The sequence below is a fragment of the Crinia signifera genome, chromosome 2 (assembly GCF_055691185.1).
Source record: "Crinia signifera chromosome 2, ASM5569118v1, whole genome shotgun sequence".
Lineage (NCBI taxonomy): Eukaryota > Metazoa > Chordata > Amphibia > Anura > Myobatrachidae > Crinia > Crinia signifera.
Window position 1 is genome coordinate 190761591 of NC_139218.1, and position 24285 is coordinate 190785875.

A 24285-nucleotide genomic window follows, 5' to 3' on the forward strand; every position below is an offset into this window, starting at 1 on the left:
ATCCTTCTTAGATGGACAAAACCATGTGCACTGCAGGGGGGCAGATGTAACATGTGCAGATAGAAATAGATTTGGTGATTTTTTTGGTGATTCTTTGCAGGGTAAATACTGGCTGCTTTATTTTAACACTGCAATATAGATCTCACTTTGAAGTAAAACCCCACCCAAATCTAATTAGATCTGCACAAGTTACATCTGCCCCCCTGCAGTGCACATGGTTTTGTCCATCTAAGATGGATTTTGTCTGAAAGAGTGAACTCGAATAAGGCCCTAAGACCACATGCAAGCCCTGTAAAGATACAACAAGGCACTGTGGAAATTGAAATGGTTAGAATTACTGCTTCGCTGCACTGAGGCTCTTGGCTTGCAACTATTTCCTTCAGAGACCTATGTAAACGTTATATATTCTCCCTGTGTTTACATGGGGTTCCTCTGGGTACTTCTGTTTTTTCCCACACTCCAAAACCATAGAATGTGTATATTCTATATAAATAACTGCTAGTAAATATATAATCCTCTTTTTTGCCTTAATGATTAATTTGTATAATGTTATTAACAATCCACATACTTAACTTGAGTCACTGGTTTAGTTCTATTTCAGTGATTTACTGGTGCATGGTTGTAGACCAGGCTGGACTGGCATTTCTGGCAAATGCCAGAAGGTCTGATGGCCTGATCAGCCAGTCTTGCCCAAAAGATTGTCAGGGCTTCTTGGTGATACGGCACCTACAGTAGAAGTAACTGGTGGAATAGCTCCTCCCATCACTTTGCCGGTTGCCCAGCATACAGCGAGATGGAAGTATATTGAGGCTAGGGTCTCTTGATTAGAGGTAAGCCCCCGTGACCTGTGACCATTCCCCCATTTTGAATACTAAGATTATTTCAGTTTTTTGACTATTGTCCTTGTAGATTGTATCTTTGCTTTATCATCAGCTATATGCATTGTATTCCTGACATGAGAATTGTCACATGTTTGCTGGTTAACTAAAGGAGATAGATGCCAAATGTTTGAGAGATACGAAACCTTTCTTGTATCCAGCAGTTTTGTTAACTCTTATTTATGGTTACATATGTATCTAATTTAATGTTCTAAAATTGTGGTCTGTCCAATAAAGATTTCATGTTTTACAAATGTTTCTCAAGGTTAGTGTTAATGGGCAAGTTTTTTGTCTGCTTTAAATACTTGTAATGCATCTTCACTGAGTCCTTTTTTAGCATATTTTATCTCTTAATATTTTACTTTTAATCTGTTACAGTGGCACAATGACCACAGAGAAGAGTTTAGTGGCTGAGGCAGAAAGTCCTCCTCAAGACCAAAAACAAGAAGGGAAGGAGCAGGAAGAGGCGACAGCAAGTAAATCTCAAGAATTGGATACAGGGGACAACCCGGATACTGAGCAAACACATGGTTCTCCTTCCACAGCTTCACCAAGCACCCGCAAAAGCAAGGAACGGAATTCAGAAGGTAAAGGTTTGTCACGGCTATTCTCATCCTTTCTGAAAAGGCCAAAATCTCAGGTGACCGAAGAAGGAAACGAGGTTAATTTGCCAGCAGAGAAAGGAGAGGTGGATCAAAAGGAAGTAGATGAAGGTCTAGGAGAGCAGCTGGAAGATGAAGTTTTTCTAAAGGCTCCTATTGCTGCTCCGGAACCTGAACTTAGAACCGACCCATCTCTTGATCTCCATTCTCTCAGCAGTGCGGAAACCCAGGTAAGCAGCCATTTGGGCAGCCCAATGTCTGAGCTTAGGGTGCAAACATCCAGCACTGATAAATTACAATTATTAAATAGTTCAATCAGTCAAAACTAAGTGACTCAGTTTTTTGTATACTGTCTTTTAAATGTCTGTATTTAGAGATTGATGTGTAACCATGATTAGGGTAATAATTTGTTTTCAACACAGTATACACCTTTTAATACCTCTGTAGGGCCCCTTAGATTGTTAGGTAGATTGTATTCATGCTTAAAATAGCTGTAACCGTTAGTCAGACAAGATAAATTCAGAGGCCTACATTGTGCTTGACCATGGGCATCTAAGGAATAGTACCCTGTATGGCACTATAGAAACTGATGATGTAGCTTCAGACATTGGGCCTGAATCGTACCTGATTGCTGGGCTGCGAATCTTCGCCCCTGCTCCTGTGCACGGCTGCGTATATGTCCGTAGCTGTTCTCACGGGGAAAACCAATCACTGACCTTCTAATGGTTTTCCTCCTGATCGCAGCACCGAGTAATTGTAGACTTACTGAGATCAAGGGCACTAATGACTTCTACAGCCGGGCCTGCCTGCGTTTTTAGGTGGCACTCACAGAAAATGCTGGAGTGCCAGTACAATTGCCCCCAGCTGTCAATCACCTTGCAAACAACCAGCAAGGTGTAGCCATAGCTGGCTTAGTTCGCAAGGGGACCCCACGCCATGTACACAAGGGTACCATGTGCATGCGTGGTCATTTGATAGTCAGCAGGCCTGCAAATTTGCAGCCCTGCGTAAGAGTCTGAATCAGGCCCTTTGTGTCTTGTTGCTATAGTCTTTTTTATATATTAGTACTTAATGAGCATGTGCAAGAGATAAGAATGGTCCTTACTATGTGCTACTGGCCACTTACTGGTACAATTTAATATAGATTAACATTCATAAGCCAACACCCACATTTTGTTATATAAGCCTTTAGCTAGACAAAGCCCCTCAGTCTCTATCGGGAGCTAGGGAACTGCAATTAAAATGCTGCGTATATGCAATGTATATTGATAAGAATGATCCAGACATGTTGAGACTAAGCGGATTAACCTGTATTATTTGATCAGGTAACAGAAGTTGGGTACTTTAACTTTATGTACTTATAATAAAGTGTGAATTGATTTCACTTCATTAATTTGTCACGTTTTGTACTATTTACTGTGATATAAAGGTGACCCACCATAAACTGGAGGAATTATGAAGGCAAATCATGTGGTATTTTCCCTTTAAACACACCCTCTCATAAGTCTTGTAACCATACAAAGCCATAGTGGTAGTTTCTAAAAATATGAAGTGGTGGTGTTGCCCGTAGCATGCACGCGGATTCTGTCTATCCGTTCTCCATTTCATCTCAGAAAATAATAGAATCTGATTGGTTGCTATTAGCAACACCACTGCTTTTCACTTTTGGATCTTTAGTAAATCTACCCACAGAGTGCAATTTTACTGAAGTCTATTATTTTCCTCTCTTTTGCCCCGGCAAAATTCTCAACAACTACTTACATTTCTATTTTATCTTTATTATCTTTTACAGTTTATTTTCAGAATTTTAGCTTAACACTATCTAGGTTTGAACAAGAATATCTGTGGAAGGGGAGGCTTATGTGTAGGGGAGCCAGAAATTTGGCTTCTACCTTACCTTTGACTATCCTTCTAAACATAGCGGCGTGTTGGCTAGATGTAGGGCATAGCATTATCACACTTGCTAAACCTGGCAATTGTAAAGATAAATATTTAGGGTGCATATATATTTTCTTTAGATTTAGATTGAACTGGTTATTTTTTTTCAGCCTGCTCAGGAGGACAGGAAAGACGATCAAGAACAAGAAGCAGATCTTGAGGAAGGAGAAGAATCTATTAAGGTCAACGAGGAACAAAGGCTAAAGAAAACTGAAGAAGTGAAGAGTACACAGAAAGTGGCCAGGAGATCTCCCAACATGCACTGCAGGGTTTCCCTTCTTGATGACACTGTGTATGAGTGTCAGTTGGAGGTAAGGAGTCTTGGAAGTGGTTGTTTAGCAGATGAAGGTTAAAGGTGGTACTCAATCTGTGCCAATGTTTCCGGACATGGGAAATATTGTCAATTGCCTTTTTAATGCTGGAGTTAAAGGCTGTCAGATCTGACTTTTTTGTCGGAAATAGCCGTTAATTGTCAAATTCACGCCTGTCTTCTGACAATTTGAAGCCATTTTTGGTGATTTCAGGACTTTATGACACTCGACCCTTGGTACATTGAATACCAGCCGAATTAGTGTCGGAAGCTGGCGAAATCGGCCATGAGTCCGACTGCTAAATAAGTGTTTGGGATTTTTTAACTTGTCTTATGTTATTACACTTGTCCTATTCTACACATTGTTTCTATACAGCTGATCTGCTAGGATTTCTCTTGGATACAGTTTTTAGATGATTGTTCCACAAATTAAGCAATTTTTCTAGTAGGTTCTACATGAAAAATAATTGTTTTTTATTGTTTGAAATGGTCTTGGCATCAAGATTCTTGCTACCATGTCTGCTACAGCCAGAGATATTTTTGTTATGAAGTGGTCATTAATAAGTAAACAGTAGTTTTATACATTGTCATAAGCTTAAGATCTCTTTGCAGTCTTAGGAGGATGCACTAATATCCGCTGTCCCACATCACCGCATTGGCCGGCTACCACGTAGTTTATATTCACATATGCCTTAATATATGCACTTGACAACGCAAAGGGCAGCTCTTCCGATACGAGCTGTCCTTCTCAAAGCGACTCCAGCGCTGGACTTCCTGGTCTGAGACCCAGGAGTCCCTCTGCGCAGACTCACAGCGCTGGCCGCAGGACATGCTGGGAGGCATCCTTGATGGATCCCTCAAACACTCTGGCTTTACTCTTTAGGGGAGTATTCAATGTTTTTATTCTCCATGTGCAGCGAATCCTGTTTAGGATTTACTGCACATTCACAGGGTTCTGGAGGGCTGCAGCATTCACTGCCAGCCCTCCCTGTCACCCTATTCAATGCAGCAGGGGCTCGCTAATTTTAGGGGCTCGCTAATGCCGCAGGGAGCCGGGGGACGGAGGCAGGCAGGGAGATGGAAGCCTCCCTGTCTGCCCCAGAATTTGTGGGGGAGGGCTCCCGGGGCAAAGGCTGCCCCCGGGAATGCTGGCACGGGACAGGGGGTAGGGAGCCGCTCCTCTGGTCCTGCACGTAACAAGCCGGGACCAAAGTAAAGTGAATATATGAATATCTAATGAGCTGCTCCCGGCCCCCCACTGGTGAAAGTGTAAAAAAAATTTTTTTAAATTAATATTAATGTGCTTCAAGTACATGAATAAAAATAGCATGCCCCTTCAAAGAAAAAAAATCAGATTTTTTTACACCAAAAAAACCCCTTTATTTTAAAAGATCACTTTCCAGTTCACCTTAAAAAGATGTCGAATGCAAAATGGTGAATCATGGCAAAAATCAGGGAGAAAGCTATTTGCCATCCTAGCATTGATTACACTCTCAGCGAATCCCAGTGTAAACCCCATTGAAATACACCAGCGAATTGCAGCGAGCATGGAACGGAGAACTGTCCGGCATTCACTGTTCGCTTTCGGCGAACAGTAAACATTGAATAGGGTGAATCATATTTTCAGTGAAAAAAATTCACCACAAGGAGTGAAAACAGCCCGATTCGCCGAAAAAAAAGGTGAATCGGGAGCATTGAATACTGGCCTTATTGTGAAAACCTAACAAATGGGTTTTAGTGCATGGGAAAATTTAGCAAAAACCCTGATAACGGGGATTTTACCACGTTCTCCCTTTAGTGCAGGCATGTCCAACGTTGGCCCTCCAGATGTTGTGAAACTACACATCCCAGCATGCTTTGCAATAGTTTTAGCATTCTCTAATAGCAAAACTGTGGCAAAGCATGCTGGGATGTGTAGTTTCACAACATCTGGAGGGCCAACGTTGGACATGCCTGCTTTAGTGCATCTCCCCATTAATATTGTAGGAGTCAACAATGCTGTAAAGATGTTGGTTATCTGGTGGAAGCAATTTTCTGCACAATGGGCCAATAAGCAGTATCCCCTGCAAGGTTTCCATGCCCTTCTGTAATGTCAACCAAAGCCTCCTCTGATGTTTATATAATATAAAGTGCGCAGTCCACAATGACATTTAGATTTCCTTCTGACGGTGCAATTACTGCCTGACACCAGGACCATTTGGCCTGTCTGTGAGCATCCTGCTCTTCTAGACCTTATATCTAAACATTTCTGATTTGCCATGTAAAGGCGGGGAATCCTTTAACATTTGCCAACAGCTGTCTGTCCATTACTAATCTGTTAATTCTTTTTTACTTTCTTGTTTTGTTCCCAATGATCTGAAATCAGTTACTCAGGGGGGCGTGCTATTATATTTGGATCTAGTTGCCATTGGCATCCTCTTGCAATTTTCTTTTTTCAATTAATTTAATTTTCCAAGAAGATGGAAAATGAGTGGTTAAATACAAATGCAAGCTATTTAGCCCCAAATGTCCTCTGGCAATCCAGCTGCTACCCTTTAGACAGATGGAACAGGCAGGTGTTTTCTTTCAGTATTAAAATTTCTCTCCTTATGGCAAAATGCTGATTTGTGTCTGTTCTAAAATAAGAACTGTATGTTTTGATCAAAACAAGAGAACATTTGTTTGTGCAAGATTTCTGTACATAATGTAGTTTTACTTTTAGGGACCTTATACATTATCTGGAAAAGTATCTGCTATTTTAGTGCAGGTTTATAACTTGATCTGTTTGTGCCCATGTGTGACCTGTTACGTTTCAGTGAATGGCCTAGACTGGTTAATCAACATATAATGCCAGTTTCATGCAAGGTTTTGTTGGGTGTCGTTGCCTTCCTGCTGCTTTCTGTGGCATTGATTGTGAGACAGTTCTTATTAAATGTAAGGCCTGCTTGTTTTCACAATTAAATACATATATGGTCCTAATGTCCATATGTTAGGATATTTGTAATCTTCAATTTTGTAATATTCCATCCTAATCTAACTGCTGCTGTATAGTAAGGTACCTAGACACTTAGGCGGGAATTTACTAAAATGGGAAGTATGATGCCCATACATTTATGAGATCAGATGCGATTGCGATGTCCCATTGCATCTGATCGCATCAAGTGGTGCCCAGTGCAGCGCCCGATGTCGCATGTCATCCTGAGATGGACATCGGGTGCTGGAAGAGGGGTGGTGTGGGGCTGTGTAGGCGGGACCGGAGCTTGTCAGCAGCGGGACTTGTCAGCAGCAGCAGTGACTTTGAAACACTGGACGACCCTCTGATTGTCTGAGAGAGCTCAGAGGGGCGGCCTCAGCCAATCAGAGGGCCGTCCAGTGTTTCATTCATCTGCTGCCGCTGCCGAGTCCCGCCGCTTGAAAGCTCCACCGCTCCGGTCCCTGCTACACAGCTTCCATGCCTCCCCCGCAACCGTTCTGGTACACGCTACACAGCCGCCATGCCTCCCCAGCCAGGTACCGCTCCCCGCCACCTCTCCGGTCCCCGCTACACAGCCGCCATGCCTCCCCAGCCAGGTCCCGCTTCCCGCCAGCACTCCGGTCCCCATCCCGACCCTGCTCCCTGAACCCGCCGCTGATTGCATTCGAGCAATCGCATGTGGTTAAAAACCACATGCGATTGCTCATGCAATTCGATAAATATTATGTGCAGCTCATAATATTTATCAATGCAACATTCAACGGCGTGCCTGCGAATCGCATCGAATGTCAGCATAAAAATGCATCATTCGATTTATCGTCAGATGTGGCCGAAATCTAATGAATGCATGCGATATCTCACATATGTATGGGCAGCATTAGACTTCACATGTCATATTGCTATGCTATGGACAACCAATCAGATCCTGTCTACTATCTTCTAAAGGGTGCTAAATAAATAAGAAGTGCATTCTGATTGGCTTCCCATAGCAACATCACACGTGCCGTCGAATACACATATTAGTAAATTTCCCCCTTAGGGAGGTATTCAGTGCTAGATGATATTTCCAATATTTAAACCTATTCAACGGCCGGGACTCAACTTTGCATTCGTGGTAACTGCCTCTAAATTTGCATATTAGTGGTCAAGACGTGGCTTCGGCGAAAAAATAAAGAACAAATCTTTTCTACGTGAAAATGTCAGATATTTCTGAGGAACGGAAATATTTCCCAGGATTGAATACCCCCCTTGGCAGGTCTAGGTCTTTGTGACAGAAAAGTTAATTTTCCTGCCCTACGGGGAGCATTTTTCATCGTCGCCTTAATGACAACCTAGAGCAGGGGTGGGCAATTATTTTAGCTGGGGGGCCACTTAATATTTCCTGCAGATATTCAAGGGCCGCACTCCAGAAATAGGGGGTCACTCAAAAGGGGGGTGTGTCTTTGAATGTATTGTTGTACACCATATACCCCTTTAACACATCATGCAACACAATCGTAGGCCCCTTACATTAGTAATTCCTTACACCAGCTCCCCCTTAGTAATTTCACACACCTGCCACCATTAGTAATGTCACACATGTGGACATCTCTCACTGCTTGTGATCTGTGCATGTATAGGACTGTCAGACTAAATGCTTGTGTTGTATTTGCGTACATTAGTGGCAAAAGAGAGATATGTTTCAAACTTAATCGCCACTAGTTAAAGTACATCATTGCTCTGAAAAAATGTTGATTGTTCAGATTCTTGCGATCATTTCTTTAATCAATTAAAATATTAAAGCCACCATTCCGTTGAATATATATTTGCAGAGTTCACAACTAGACATTAAAATCATATTGTGCTAAAAGGACAATTCTATGGGCTAGTTTATTTCAGTACAGTGTTGTTAAGAAGGGCCTATTTGTGTATGAAGTAGAGCAGGGGTTCCCAATCTTTTTCGAATCACGGCACCCTAGAGTATCAGAAATTTACCATGGCACCCCTAGGCCAAAAAAAAAAATATAAAATGAAGTAGATTGTGTTTATATGTGCTTCTTGGGTTCAGTTATGTGGTAAAGGGCAGGATTTGCTTCTGTTTGTACACATATTTTATGATTGGCAGCCACCAGCACTGGTTTTGTCCATAAATAATTGATCATAAATAATTTGAATTGGTCCTGGACCACCAACCCGAGGCACCCCTGCAAGTGTCCCGAGGCACCCCAGGGAGCCACGGTACACAGTTTGGGAACCACTGAAGTAGAGGCTGATGGTGGGTAGAATGATGGCTTTTATATACTGTTACTATGGAATGTGATCATTTCCACTTCCTTCCTTCCCGCAACCTGAAGGAGCTCATGAGCCCAAATTGTCGGACCTTAATTTATTAGCCTTTTGAATGGTTAAGTACTTACAGCAGCCCCTAGCCCAGTGGAGTTTGATAATCTTCGTGCCAAAATTCTAAAATGTGGTGACAAATGTAATAGAGTGTGAGAATCCCAAAATGAGAGATTTTGAGAGAGTTTTCCTATTTTTCTTTTAAAGCGGCAATCAATTACATCAAAATCAACCACTTGCCGCTCTCACTTTATGATTCTTACGACCTTTTACATTGGGTAACGTGACATTTACAGGAAAATTGGACATACATACTCCCACTTACTAGCACCTGCAGCCTTTATTTAGGTTAATGATATATTGCATTTAAGTTGTGAATTTTCTGTACAGCAGATATCCTGTTATTTCTCAACGAGTAAGAAATTGGGGAAGATTGGGACAGATGTATTAAGCCATAACAAGAGATACATGCAAGGGTAATAAAGAGAGATAAACATCCAGCCAATCAGCTCCTTACTGACTTTTTTTCAAACACAGCCTGTAACATGACAGGGGGTGATTGGCTGGAAGTTTATCTCTTTTTATCACCCTTGCTATTATCTTTTGTTAAGGCTTAATACATCTGCCCCATTATAACTTATTGTCTTTTTCAACTTCACCACGAGAATGTTTTTCTTACAGAAACATGCCAAAGGACAGGAGCTTTTTAAGAAAGTGTGCAGCCACTTGAACATTCTAGAGGAAGATTACTTTTGCCTTGCCATATGGGAGTCCCCAACCAGCAAGGTAAGAAATGACAAGATGTTGCAGGGTTTCATTTTTTGTTGTATTGAATTATATCAAGCCTTTGAAGGGGGTCATGAATGTAGGTTTTTGTTGTCATAGTATTTTTCTGTCCTGTATAAACAGTGATGCTCTGAGCAGCAGTTTCATTGTTAAATAATTATCTGGCGCTGCAGAAAACCAGTGTCCCTTAATTAGCTTCCACCAATACACCCCTTTCAGACTTCATTGTCCACTAGATTAATCTACACAGGATGAGCTTGCGAACGGTTGACCGCACTTCTGCAGCAGGCACAAAGGCCCTCCTGTCTGTATAGTTTCTGCTCTGCATTTCTCGTTAGACTTTGTGATTAACCGATAAGGCATTTCTGGCACATCTTGTTTACAGCTACAGATCCGTGAAATGCAGAGAAATGTTTTTTAAATAGTTTTTTTGGTCATTAAACTAAGTTTACTAATTCAGCAATTTCACGACACAGTTTATTCCTTCTGTTCGGGAAAAGCAGAAGATAGATTCTTTCTGTGTTACTGAACACTGGGAAAAAGAATCCATTCACCAGCCCAGTTCAACTATTTATATTACAATTTTTATTATAAATCATTGTTCTCTCTTCTGTTTTTTAGGTCTGGATCGATCCTCTCAAGGAAATCAAGAAACAGGTGCATGGTGAGTGCAAATGGCTTTGTTTTAAGATGCACTGTCACTGTGGGAAATATTTTCCAAATCTTTATACAGACACACACACACACACACACATTAACAGGGGTGTAAGTAGTGTTTTAGGGCAGGGTGCAGATCACAGAGCCAGGGTGCTTTTTCATTTGAAGGCCACTTACACCAGCAGGGACAAGAAATGTGGCATATGCTGACATACAGACCCTTTCAATCCCAAAAAAAACATTCGGATTTGGACATCATGGGCAGGAAGTAATGACTTCTGAGTTTGGTGGACGCGCGGCATAATGATTGAACTTGGACATTTTGTTAAACGGGTAATCATTTGCAAGACATCAAGATTGTTCCCCGAACTGTGACTTCATGACATCCCACCCATAAGAGATTTACACAGTATAGAGTTCCATCAGTATTTGAAGGGAATTATACATATATGGTACACGACTGAAGCAAGATCAGCAGAGTTAAAGGCTTTACATGACAGTATGCAGACTTTAAAAAAGGCCCCAGTGATTTTTTCTTATGTCCTTCCAACCAGAAGGACAATGTTTTTTTTTTTTCCTTCAGACTATTCTTTGAAATAAAATTCTCAGAAGTTTATTGCAGAATTCTTGACCCCTCAGGTCTCTAAAAATTGCCAATGCCAAACATTTTTCATGGAATTAGTGACCACACCTTACAGCAATCAGCAAAGAGATTTACTCTCATGTCCTGTTAGCAGTTCAGCATAGTAAATTCCTCCGATTCTGAATCTGAGGAATGAAACAACACTTCAAGTTCACCTGTCTGACTTTCGGCTTGGCAGAGTTTCCAAGATACTTTAGAAAATTTGCAGCTTGACACTGGTGGTCAAATTTAAGAAAACAGGTGGCCAGGATATGTCCATATTTGGACAGCTGATAGGAGGGTTGGAACATCCTGTCAGTGCCATGATAAAACAAGTGATAACTTTTCTACAAACGCATGACTGGATTGTAAAAAGGACCAAAGAGTCCACTCATCCAGTCACCAAAAGTTCAGTTCATGGGTGAGCGAATAATACCTTACAGCACAAAGTCACACTGTATGTGCCAAAACTTTATTCTAATAGTAACTGGCACATCAACTACAGATCCATCAGAGAACAATAGTTGTAAATGACTGCCATTGTAGGGAATGTTTTCCTCCACCATAGGGATGGTTTACTGAGCAGACATCAACTAAATTGTTTTGGGCACCCTCAAAACAATCACTATGTTTTTATGCAGATCTAGTCTTTCAGCCAAATGTAGGAGCCCTCTGTTCCATTAAATGAAAACTGTAAATGGACCTGTCTTGAGACCATGAAGTATAAGTCTCCTGATATCCAAGTTATCCAATTTAAATAAAAAAAAGGTTGCAGGATTTTAAACTCTTGATTTTTTTTTCTTAATCCACATGTTGTAGGTTTCAGACTTTTTTTCTGTAGGTTCTCTTACTGTTTTATCTTGTAATTGAATAGGAAAACCATGTGCTGCAGGGTTTTTCAAATTTACCGCCGTCGATTACATTTTCCCATGTGTGATGTTTGTCGGTACATGACACAATTATATTGGCCCCTAAATTGGTAACACAAAAAGAAGAAACCTTTTTTTACATCAAAATTACTACCACAGTGCAGCACAAATGTATTTGTGGTGTTCAGTCATGCTGTTTCCAGTCATCTTGTCTGCAGTATCTGTCAATCTACTGTAGAACCATGCATCTACCAAGGGGATAACCATAGTATCGATAACTAATACGTGTGGGTAAAAAAATTGACAGTTTGGCCTGATTCATGTTTGTTCATAATGCCAAAGTATTTACAGCGAAGCGACTATCCGCAGACTGCACGAGCATGTTTCTTAGCTGCGCACATGCCAAGGTACAGTACATTCTGATGTTGCACGGATATGGCCAATTTTAATCTTCCTTCAGCTATGATCATGTACATTCAAACATGGCACCAACATTTCTACAGCTGTGGCCAGTCTGACTCCCAAGTGTTGACCTATAGCTTCACAGTGTTCCTCATTTTTGTGTCAGTGCGGTGCAATTGTAGAGGACTTTACAATGGTTCCAGTTGGAGTCTATCTTTTTTCCTGGACAGCAGCTTCACTTGCGATGATAATCAGTTCCATAGCCTAGAAAAATGGAGCTGCATATACATTTGCACACAATCATGAACTAGGCACAGTCTATGACTTGATTGATGTAAATAGTAACATTTATTAATATAGATTAATTACATGCAGATGTTGATAAACTACTTTCCTGGAGTTATTTAGGGTCAGTGACTTTACATATCACTGAAAAAGTCATGTGGTATCTGATTATCAGTGACCTTGTGTGATCTGCTTGTTTGCTCCAAATAGTGTTGGCTTCCGTTAAAATGTTTGTGAAATTGTCATCATGCTCTTTGTAGACCTGTGAGTATGTGCCCATATTTAGAAAAAGATTGTCTATCTTCATAGTTGTGTTCTCATTTTTGGGCTTTGTAATCTGCATGATGCAGCTTAGTGATGAGGAGTGGGAGGGAGTATATAAACCTCTGTGGAAATGGTGAGCTGGGAGGGAGCGGACAGCACTGATCCCCTTCCAGATGGCCCAACGGCCTCCTGATTTTAAGCCTCTTTAGGTGATCAGCCGTCCGTGTTGTGTTGTTACAAGATGAGTTTGCACCGTAAGCTGGTCTCTTTAAGCTGGTCTGTTTTCCCTTCAGCTCTCTCTCCCCCGCCTCCCTCCCCTCCCACTGACTCTTTGTTCTGTAATATACATAGTGATATTCTCCTTTACATATCAGTTGCCCCACCTCACTGTCGGACACCTTACTATGTAGAAGTAAAGTATCTGACAAAATTTCCTATTTTGCTGATGATTTGCTTTTCATATTATAAGAACTAGTTTAATACACAAATTATGGTAATATGTATAAAGTTTACATACATGTTAGATCTTGCACATGTTTATACATATGTTAATACATATTGTTAAAATATGGATATGGAACAATCATGGTTTATTTCTATCAAGGAAAGTTCACATTTGCTTAAGGCTTGTACTCCCTCATCATTTTCTAAGTGGATTTCTATTATATTAGAGAACGCATGTCCTCATTCTCTGGACTTTACATCAAGTTAACCACTACAATTCTAACGTATGTTGCTACAGGTTGAGTATCCCTTATCCAAAATGCTCGGGACCAGAAGAATTTTGAATAACGGATTATTCCGTATTTAGGAATATTTTTGTATTTTAATGAGGTATTTAGCATTTTTTGTATATACACATCAAATACATGAAATACAAACAAATACACTTTATTTGTGCAGTTTGTGTCCTATCATAGGCATTGAATGCTAAATAATCATTTTCCTGCACATATTAATTTGTTACAGTTCCATATCAAGTCCCCAGTGGTGCTTTTACCCCCCCCCAAAATAAATAAAAATAAAATAAATAATATATTTGCATTCTGGAAACTATGGATAAGGGTGGTTTGGATAAGGGATACTCAGCTGTACTACTAAGGATGTTACGCCATGTTTCCAATATATTTTCATGTGTATCTTTTGAAGTACGATAGCCAAATAAAATTATTGTAAAAAAAAAAAGGTTTACACTTATTATTGGTGAGTTCAGATGGTAGAACTTCAGTTTTAGGTAAACTATGTAGTGACCTTCATACTAGTTTGCAAATGCCTATACCACACTGATTAACTCAAAAGTAGGGCTCTCTTCCCAGGTATGGGTCAACACATCAAAAATGGTCAAAGTTGTCAAAAGGTCGACACAAGCAAAATGTCAACATGACCAAGGTCGACATGAGTTTTTCACTGGTGTCTATGTCGACATGGACATCGTATGTGTACTGCATCTCCTTGCTTCGGGCACGGTGCTCCGCTACACTCCCTTGTGTGCTTTTTCATTTCTTAGTGTTATAGGAGAGAAATCAAAATCTGCACTTCCACTTAGATGCTGCAGGATAGCTAGTAATACCACCTACTACAGAATATGCCAAACAAATAAAAAAGATAGGAACCCGCGCTTCCTATTGGGGTAGATGATGTTTAACTAAATGAGATCATTTCTGTAATAGAGTCCTCCTCCTTTGATTTCTTCAAAGATAAAATATGTGGGGGGAACACTCATTGCGTAAAAAGCAGATATAATCACCTAAAACATACACATAATCATAAAAAACGAACAAAGCCTGGTACCGTATCGGGCCTTTCACAAAAGGCTATTCATGAAGCACATGGTGGGGGGGGGGGGGTCAACCCGGGTGGACCCCTGCATAAATTTTACAAAAAGTAGTCCCAGTGTCAGGTCTTGGATAGGACTCCCAGGTACCTCCAAACCACCAACGCATTTCGACATTAAAATCTTTCTCAGGGTTACAGAAATGATCTAATTTAGTTAAACATAATCTACCCCAATAGGAAGCGCGGGTTCCTATCTTTTTTATTTGTTTTTAATTTCTTAGACTACTTTTACTCCTTTGGGTGCCGGACGGCTCCCCGACAGTCGGGATTCCGACAGTCATTCCTCCGAAATCGGAATCCCGACTGCTCCCTTGTGGGGGTCCACGACCCCCATAGAGGGAGAATAAAATAGGTGGCGAGCGCAGCTCGCCACTGTGCCCGCAGCGTGGCGAGCGCAGCGTGGCGAGCGCAGCGAGCCCGCAAGGGGCTTCATTGCGCTCCCCACGCTGTGCAGTCGGGATTCCGACGTCTGACTAATGACTGTCGGAATCCCGACTGTCAGGCTACTATACCAAACCCTACTCCTTTCACCTGCACCTAACCCTAGATATCTACCACCCTAATAATTATTTTTGTGTTCTGTCCCTTGATCCAACTATCTTTATTTACCATGTACTTGTCCTAAATTGCCTTGCACTGTAAGATGCTGCGGAGCACTCGTGGCACCAAATAAATAAACAGTAATGATAATTATAATAAGGAGGGTGTAATGTTTTACCTATTTGACATGGAATTAAGACTCCTAACTAGCAGTGTATTAAAGCTATCACAGACATTCTTTAAAAAGTAAAACCTCACTGCCCTAAAAGTTTGATGTTTCTCTCTGTTCTTCTCACTATTTTCCCTAAATACAGAGCTCCTCCAAAGGCTGTTTAGTTTGCTTGGGGGCAGACTGCTTTGCATTCCTCCTGTCACCATCCCATTTGACATACCCACATCTTTTTTAACCTGTCATTGTTTGAATTCTTTAAAGTATGGAATCAAGTTTAAAATCCATGTGCAGGAGCAACAAATACATACAGACTTCATTTGTCATTCTTCGGGTTTACCACATGCTGCTTTTTATAAACAGAAAAACATGCATTTGTTTCACCATGCCTTTTAAATACCATGGGTGGCTATGGGTCAGAATACTAATTGTAGTTACTGACGTTTGGAAGGTGTTTATGTGTATTTGTGTTATTTCCCATAAATGTCAGTTATATAAAAATCTCTAGATCCCAATGGTTGAGGAAGACCTTAAATATACAAAAATAAATTCTAGCTGACATATATAGAAAAAGGAAGCTGTGTGCAAAATGCCTACTCGCTACTTTGCTCCGAGCATGTGAGAACCTCCTTCCTTTCCAAAAAATTATGCTTGGAGGGGGGGGGGGGGGAGCAGGAATAGAAAGATATACTGCAGGACACATACAAGTCATGCAGGGCTGGACCCTTTTATGATGAAAACATACCGGTGATCTGTATCATGAACATCAGATCATTATAGAGAACACCCTATCTACATCATTGTTGCCCTGCTCTCGACCTCACAATTGCAACATTATTGAGTGGGAGAAGGGCCACAATGATTCATTGTCACACCATTGCACTGCCCACTGGCCCACAAAATGCCCCCGCAGCACCAACAGAGTTACCCAAACTTACCAAAGTCAGTGAGGGCTGCGATACTTTCGGTAAGATACACCACCTCCAGTAAATTTTCCTGTCTGTTCACTGGCAGTTGCTTCACATTGGAAGCCCTTCTGCTAATCACAAGCCAGACTGTCCTTCCCATGGGGACTGACCGTGCGATACATATGGAGTTCAACTCTGTTCTGTCCTCCAGAGGTGCCGACTGAGCTGTAGCACCCCAGACTGAAAAAGGTTCAGGTCACCACTGTTTATACTGTAAGTAGTTTTTGGAGTAACTGACATGAAAGACATTGGAGTATGATGGTAATTTCAGCATGTTCTAACAATTAAAATTGGATATGGCAGGGCCAACTGGGACCTTTTTAGTGTGCTAGGTAATTACAACAATCTATTATTAAGCTATTACTATTAACTGACAGCACAGGGAATTGCGATTTTGGGTCTGATTCATGTTGATTTGCTAAATAGCAAATTTGTTCTGGTGGAGACCTGCTTTGTGAATGCCTTTGGCGAGTATGGCATTCGCACAGAGATGGGCAGGTAGTGGGCTGGCAGGGAATACACAGTGTTTCCTGGGCATGTCCATGAAAACTGTGCATGCTCCCAGAAAACCGCTGGATGTCCCCATGCGAACAAAGGCGTGTTGAAGCCTGCTCGGTGCTCGGTCGTTTGTAAAAAAAAGTCATCCTAGACTGGTCGGCAACCATTGAACGTTTTTTCACCCGCATGCGAATGGGTATAAATCTGGTGTTTTGTAAACTTGCAATGGTGAATAAGCAGGATTTCTTTTTGTGGCAGGATTCAGTTTAGTAAATCAGCAAAATGCAAAACCGCCTAAAAATGTATGCTAAGTTCATATCCCCCTTTGTGTTTTAAAGCTACAGTTCTCCTTGTACCTCAAGATTTACACTTTTGTTTATTAGTAATTGAATACTGTACTTTAAAATGATCTTCTGTATCCTAAACTTTATGTGGGCAGTTATTTAAGGTAGAGTAGTGCTATACATATGGTGGATTCAAAGGTCCAAGTTTATTCTTTTGTAATGCCTGGTAAATCCACCCTTGGGGAAGCCAAATTACTTAAATTAATAATGAGGCCAGTGTTTTATAGGTAATATAGTATAGTCAGTGCCTGGTCAGGCACAGGTTAACAGCAGAAGGCCAGAAGAAGGTATTTTCAGTTGATGGTCCAAAATTATTGTGTGGTTCAAACCTGCTTTAAAGCTTCAACTTACTGTCACAGATAGGTAATGGTTTCATTTTAATCTTTGGGTAAATCCCCAGCTCCTTAATGGACTTGATATCAACTGAGAAAATCTGCTATACTTACTTTGCCTGCTATATGTAGAATTTAAGGTTGGAAAAAGGGCTCCCTTCTTTGTAATTCCCAGTCTTGTTTTTTGATTGTGTTCCAAATTGGAAAGTGCAATGGCATATGCTGGCGCAACATATTTGTGTGTGTGTATGATGGAAATAACTGACCGGGGTGCTGTACACGAATATATATATATATATATATATATATATATATATATATATATATAATTACACAGTGAAGAGAGTATGACGCTGCTTTTGTCAATTTGGCAGTTTATTAAAGCAGCTGCTCTCCAGTTGTTGGTAAAGTTCATGAGATATTTACTTTTAAAGAGGCTGACTGAAAGTGCTGAATTTCACACCACACTGCTTTAATTACCAGCATGTTTTTGTTTTTTTGCTTTGGAACCACACTCCTTGTAAGTTGTAGAGACCTGAAATTATGCAGTTGAAGTGTAGGGTGAGCACAACGCATTCTGCAAAGGAACACTCAATTACCGTTTTTAGCCTGGACTCCTTCATCATCCAGGGGATAGTAATGTGGTACAAAAGTTTCTAACCGTTTCCGTGATTTTCATTTCCTGGGACAAGTGGTGTTAATTAAAATTTTACCTAGTGGGCTTGCCTAACACCATAGAGAGAATGGTCTGTTCATCAGAAAGTGTTGAAACAGATCATGGAAATATGTTGGGTAGCCACATACTGACCAATGTCAGCTTGGTTACGCCACAAGAAATGTGATGGACTTTTCAGAAGAAGCCATGTTTAAATGTCTTTCGTTTTACCTGTTAAAGCGAGAAGGTGATTATATAATTCTTCTGGCAATATTTTGGTATTTGGATATTATCAGAATGGCAGCACTTCCATTGTGGCATCATTTAAGATAAACTTAAGTCATGGACTATTTCATCATCAAAAGATAGTGTGTTTGGCTTTAATGGTGCAGCTCTTGAGATTGTGATTCTTAAGGCAAAAGTGCTTCACTTTTGGTATTAATGAGACCATGCTTAAGACTAGAAAGCTGGTTCTGGCTAAAAATTGTTAGTATGAAAATCGTTTACTACTACTGCCATTGCCACCTGCACAGGGTAGTTTTGTTGTAATGTACAACTTGTTTTTAAGTAATTTGCACAGTTTAAAACTTGTGGTTCTATCTCCCTGGGAAATAGTGACCAATCCAAGGATCGGATTGGCGGGATCCCGGGATTTGGCCCCAAAACTATCTGTGTTTCAATTGGAGTATGGGATTTTGTTATTAGACTGCACATGCACAGTTTAACGCTGGGCAGAGTCTGAGCACCTGCTCAAACTCTGACTGGCTGTTCCCGATGCCCGGCCTGCGGCTCTACGCAGTGTGGCGGTCAGAGGTCACACTGTGCAGGCCACGTCACTGCCGTCTGCCCACTTCTGCTGTCCCCTCAAGCTTCATGCACCAGGCCGTCCGCTTTCAAAGGCATACCAGCTAAGCCACACACCCCTGCCTCTCTCTCCACTCCGGGCCGCCGCACTGGTAAGTGAACGTGCAGCGCGCCCGCTTTGGGGGAAATGGGGGGGGGTGGGGGTGTTTAATTAGGTATGCCAATCCTGGGAGTCCCGGGATTGAGCATTTTTCAATCCCAATTCCAGGGATTGAAAAAAATGCCCCGGGTTTGGGATCTCAACTGGGAATCCTGTATCAATCCTTTAACCAGTGGCTAACTATACTTTATCTAGCACAGATGGTGGAATGACAGAAGCTGATTGGTTGCTTTGAGTAACTTCTCCACTTTTATCTCTCTCCAAGTTTTGATACATCTTCCCCACTATGAAGAGTTGGTCTAAAAAAACTATTGAATGTACTGCCATGTACAGGGTTAATAAGCAGTTTCTACTCCCTTACATCTATTGTATCAAGAGTGATAAAGCACAATTTCATGGGTCCATAAACGCTGAAATATCCAAACAGATGTTAAAAACATCACAGACATGTAAAGTAATTAAAAGACAACCCCCATCATATTGTTCTATGTAACTATTTACTTTGATAAAGGCATAGAACATATTCTATATATTTGATAGCATCATACCATATTTATATCATGTATCTGGCTTGTTTTTAGCAAGTCTACTTGTTGAGATATATCCTCTATTAACTAATTTACACTGTATTTTTAATTTGTAAAATCTAACACCTTCAAAGGCAGATTATTCATTACCCGTGGAAACAACCCCAACAAAAGATATGTGAGAAAGAACAAAACTTTGAAAATAATGTATCTATGATGGCAATAGACAATGGGCCTCACTCAGAGATGGATTTTGTCTACAGTGGAGCAAATGGTTTTGCTGCTGCACACATGTTAGCCACACCGTGCATGATACTGCATGTGCTATGATAGTCTTGTGACATTGGTAGGGGGGACATTGGTAGGGGGGAGTATTTACTTGCAATTTGGGTTAGGTAACAGGAGCAATGACGCAGGTGTAGCTGGACTGTTTGGGAGCATGTTACTGCATACAATTGCCATCCCTTATGCAGTAGAGTTGGCTTCAGTTTCTTCCAGCAGTCATGCGCACGGCCATAAGGGCACTCCTTAAAAATGAGTTCTTTGTCAAGCAGGGCTGGTGTAAGACCTCTTGGCACCTTTGGTTTTCTCTTCGAGTTAGTTGAAGTTTTGCCACAATATCCATCCTCTTAAGGTGCCCACACACTAGAACGATTTTTGGGCCGATTGGCCGATTTCCGATAAATCTTCTGATCTTACGTGCTGCACAAAAGATCAGAAGATTTAACAAAAGATCCAAAGAACCCACACGGGGTCTTAAGAAAAATCTTTGGTAAAGATGTGCGCTTGCCTGAAATCTTTTGTCCAGGGCGGAAAAAAGATTTCAAGGCTAATTTATGCGCACATCTTACGATCGCAGATCTTTCTAGTGTGTGGGCACCTTTACCCCTCAGTTGAAAGTGTGAAGGTGGTTTCTTGACCTTCCACAGCCGCCATATGCATTTAGTACATCAAGGATATCTTCCTCATGGACATCCTTAATTTTGTTAGGCAGTCATGTAGTCATTGTCTAGTGCAAGCTTTGCTTTTTTGCATGCTTGTGTTATTGGAGCTGTAACCCCACTAAAACTAAATGTTACATAAGGTTTGTTTGTTACATGATTTTTTTTCCTCATTCAATAATTGGGCATTTTTCAATGGTATTTTCAGTTTTTACAATTAACAACCCTGATAGTGTGGGTCATTTGTTACTCTCATAAGTATTGCATTAGGCTATGTATAGCATGTAGTGCTGCAAAACCCAGTTGGACCTATATTTGTTCCCTGCAGTTGTCAGTACCGGATATGGTCACTGGGTCTACAAGCATTAGGTCGGCACAAACCTTAGGTCAACATAGGGAAGGTCGGCAGTCAAACATCGACCAGGGGTTTTTAATTTTTTGACAGGCGGTATTTCAGGCCCTACCATCCACTAGGGCGTGGTGGGTAAAAAAAATAGAGTGGCGAGCGTAGCGAGGCACCGTGGCCGTAGCATAGCGAGCCATGTGGGTGGATGCTGTGCAACGTTTCAGTGTCCATGTTGATTATGCCGACATTCGGGCAAAAAATCCCATGTCGATCTTCCCCATGTCGACCTAATGATTGTGTCGATCTAATGACCCTGTCTGCCTAACCTCTGTTGACCTTCATGCATGTCGACCTAGTGGTGTTGACCTAATGCTTGTCGACCTAGCGGTGTTGACCTAATGCTTGTCGACTAAGTTGGTGTCTATCCAAAGATCCATGCCCGTCTGTAGCCTGACATTAGTTGGTTCAGTCTCTTTTTTTTTTTTTATGTTAATACTAATGTGTGTGGTTGATTATTCTGCACAGGAGCTCGTTGGGACTTCACCTTCAATGTAAAGTTTTATCCACCTGACCCTGCTCAACTCACAGAAGATATAACCAGGTAAGGGCACACGTGTTTTATGTTGCATTTTAGTATCAATTTGTTAATTCTGGAAAGCATTGTGGTAAAGGCCATTGTTTAATATTAATTAATATAGGAATCAGGCATATGGTGTAGATGCTCACCCTACCTCTCTCAATATCAATAATCAATATCAATGTGCCATCTTCCAGCAATATGGAATAAAGAATATGTAATAAACATGTTTTTATACTTAAAAGCTCCTCCATTCCTTTTTTGAGAGCACATCGTATTCATTATATAACTAACTTGATTATGTTATGGTAAACCGCAACAATGTAGTTTACAAATATATATATATATGGACCATACAGTATTTAAATACAAGGTTAGTGAAAAATAAGTTACCCACTTCACCTCAGAGGGCTCTGATGTGCTTTCTTCTGCTCTGAATAAGCCAAAATGTAAACTACAGATAGTTCAAATTAATGCGCTAATAATTTGTTAAATAAAAGTATTTAGCAAGCATATTAACCATTTATGTGCAGGTTATAGGACATTACAATGTATGACTTTGTATTGAACATTTGTAGCGCCACCTTTCTGCAAATCTCTAAAATGAACATTTTAGTTAATAAATGACTCGCACATCATTTGAATTATCTGTAGTTTATATTTTGGATCATTAGGAGCAGTAGAACACACTCCAGAGCACTCTGAAGTGGGTAACTAATTTTCACTAATCCTGTATATATAGATGGCTGCCTAGGAGCTGTGCAGCTCAGCCAATTATGTTCCCTGTGTGATAACTGTACTGTCTCTGCTTGTATTGTAACCTACCTGGCTGTTTCGGCGACCAGTGGCGCCGCTGATGGCTGCCTAGGCGCTGTTCAGCTTGGCGGGTATGTGCTCCCTATATGATAACTGTACTGTCTCTGCTTAATGTTACCTACCTGGCTGTTGCAGAGACCAGTGGCGCTGCTGATGGCTGCCTAGGCGCTGTGCAGCTCGGCGGGCATGTGTTCCCCACATGTCATGTCTTAATGTAATGTATGTAATGCCTTCACCCCCCCCCCCCCCCTTCATCCCTGCTTCATGCTGCACTGTAAGTCCACAAAAAAATCCTAGTGTGCACAAGCATACATGGCCAATAAAGTTGATTGATTGATTGATTGATTGATTGATATATGCATGGTAGCCGTGAGACCCATATTGTTAGTGAGAAGTACTGAAAAGTTTATGAGGCCACACCGAGAAAATGCTTGTGACTGCAAATGAATGATCAAGATAATACTAGTAACCACTGCACAATACAGTGATCATTCTGGTGATTGCAGTACACTACAGAAGGCATCATAGAGGCCGCTATAGAGTACAGAGAGCATACTTGTTACATGTGCACAAAGCTACCTATTTGCCAGTTCCCGCTCTGCTGCAACCACACCTAGTTCTTCTTCCCTAACCAGTCTCCTTCATTCATACCATGGATGGCACTCATTGAGGTACTGTAATATAATAGTTACCAAAATCTATTTTGTTGTTACCCTCCTTCTCTTTTTTGATCCTCCATCCTATATTCTACTCCTACTATATTCTATTATTTTCCACATTTTCACTCTTTCATGACTTTTTTTTAAACTATCATATTGTCCTTCTTGATTTCTATTCCTCTATTCCAGGGGTTCTCAAACTCGATCCTCAGGACCCCACACATGTCACGGTTTGCAGGTCACCCAGCAGGTGCACAGGTGCATTCATTACTCATTGACATATTTTAAATCCACAGGGGGATTTTCATTTGTGATTCTGTGAGGAGACCTACAAAACATGCACTGTGTGGGGTCCTGGGGACCTAGTTGGAGAACCTGTGGTCTATTCTCCTTTCTTCCTCATATGTCCTATTTTCACAGTGGTATGTTGTGTTCTGGGCCTACATAGGAGGATCTGCTCATCTACAGTACGAAAGGTGTCTGTACTTGCAATGAACCATTATTTTCTATGGACTGACCTTCACACAAAGGGAAACTTTTGCCTGTGGTGCTTTATGAGAAAAAGTGATTTGGGTTTGTTTTTAAGTCTGGCTTAATTTTTTAAGATATGTTACTTTACTGTGTCTAGAACGGCTGAGGTAAATTTTACATTTGAAGTCATACCTACATATTTATCTGTGTGACTATGGTCAACTGACCACGGTTTCATAAAGAGATCATTCTGAAAACGGCTATTTTTCAAAGTTCTAAGATAATGTTTACATGTCCTTCATACTCCCACCAGAGTACTACTAGAGATAACTATTTTCCCTTTTCCATATTCCTTTTCTTTTAGATATAACCTATGCCTGCAGCTGCGCCAGGATATCCTAAGTGGGAGACTGCCATGCTCATTTGCTACCCTTGCTCTTTTGGGCTCTTACACGGTCCAGTCAGAGGTGGGCGATTATGATGAAGATCTCCATGGAACAGACTATGTTAGTGAGTTTAAACTGAGTCCAAATCAAACCAAGGACCTGGAGGCAAAGGTGGCAGAACTGCACAAGTCTTACAGGTAAAAGTGAAGACATTTCAGAGAACTAGGGGTATATTTACTAAAGCTTCTAAAATGAAAACAGGTGATAATGCCCGTAGCAATCCGATTCTGTCTATCATTTCTCTGTTGCATTCTACAAAATGATAGACCGAATCTGATTGGTTTTACTTAGAATCCAAATAACATTCTGCT

The 24285-nt window shown here is 41.0% G+C and overlaps 1 protein-coding gene across 20 annotated transcripts in view; it reads left to right on the forward strand.

Annotated features, from left to right (window-relative positions):
• Positions 1-24285, forward strand: part of LOC146060339 (protein 4.1-like) — a 158350-nt gene that overhangs the window by 68001 nt on the left and 66064 nt on the right. For 17 of the 20 annotated variants that reach the window (XM_083173434.1, XM_083173435.1, XM_083173433.1 and 14 more), the window contains exons 2-7: positions 1257-1710; positions 3529-3729; positions 9682-9786; positions 10408-10450; positions 21531-21606; positions 23893-24111. In XM_083173434.1, the coding sequence (XP_083029560.1) occupies positions 1264-1710; positions 3529-3729; positions 9682-9786; positions 10408-10450; positions 21531-21606; positions 23893-24111 (1091 nt within the window). In that variant the 5' untranslated portion in view covers positions 1257-1263. Of the gene's footprint in view, positions 1-1256; positions 1711-3528; positions 3730-9681; positions 9787-10407; positions 10451-21530; positions 21607-23892; positions 24112-24285 lie in introns of those variants that run through there. The other 3 variants (XM_083173448.1, XM_083173450.1, XM_083173449.1) reach the window with 2 other exon arrangements.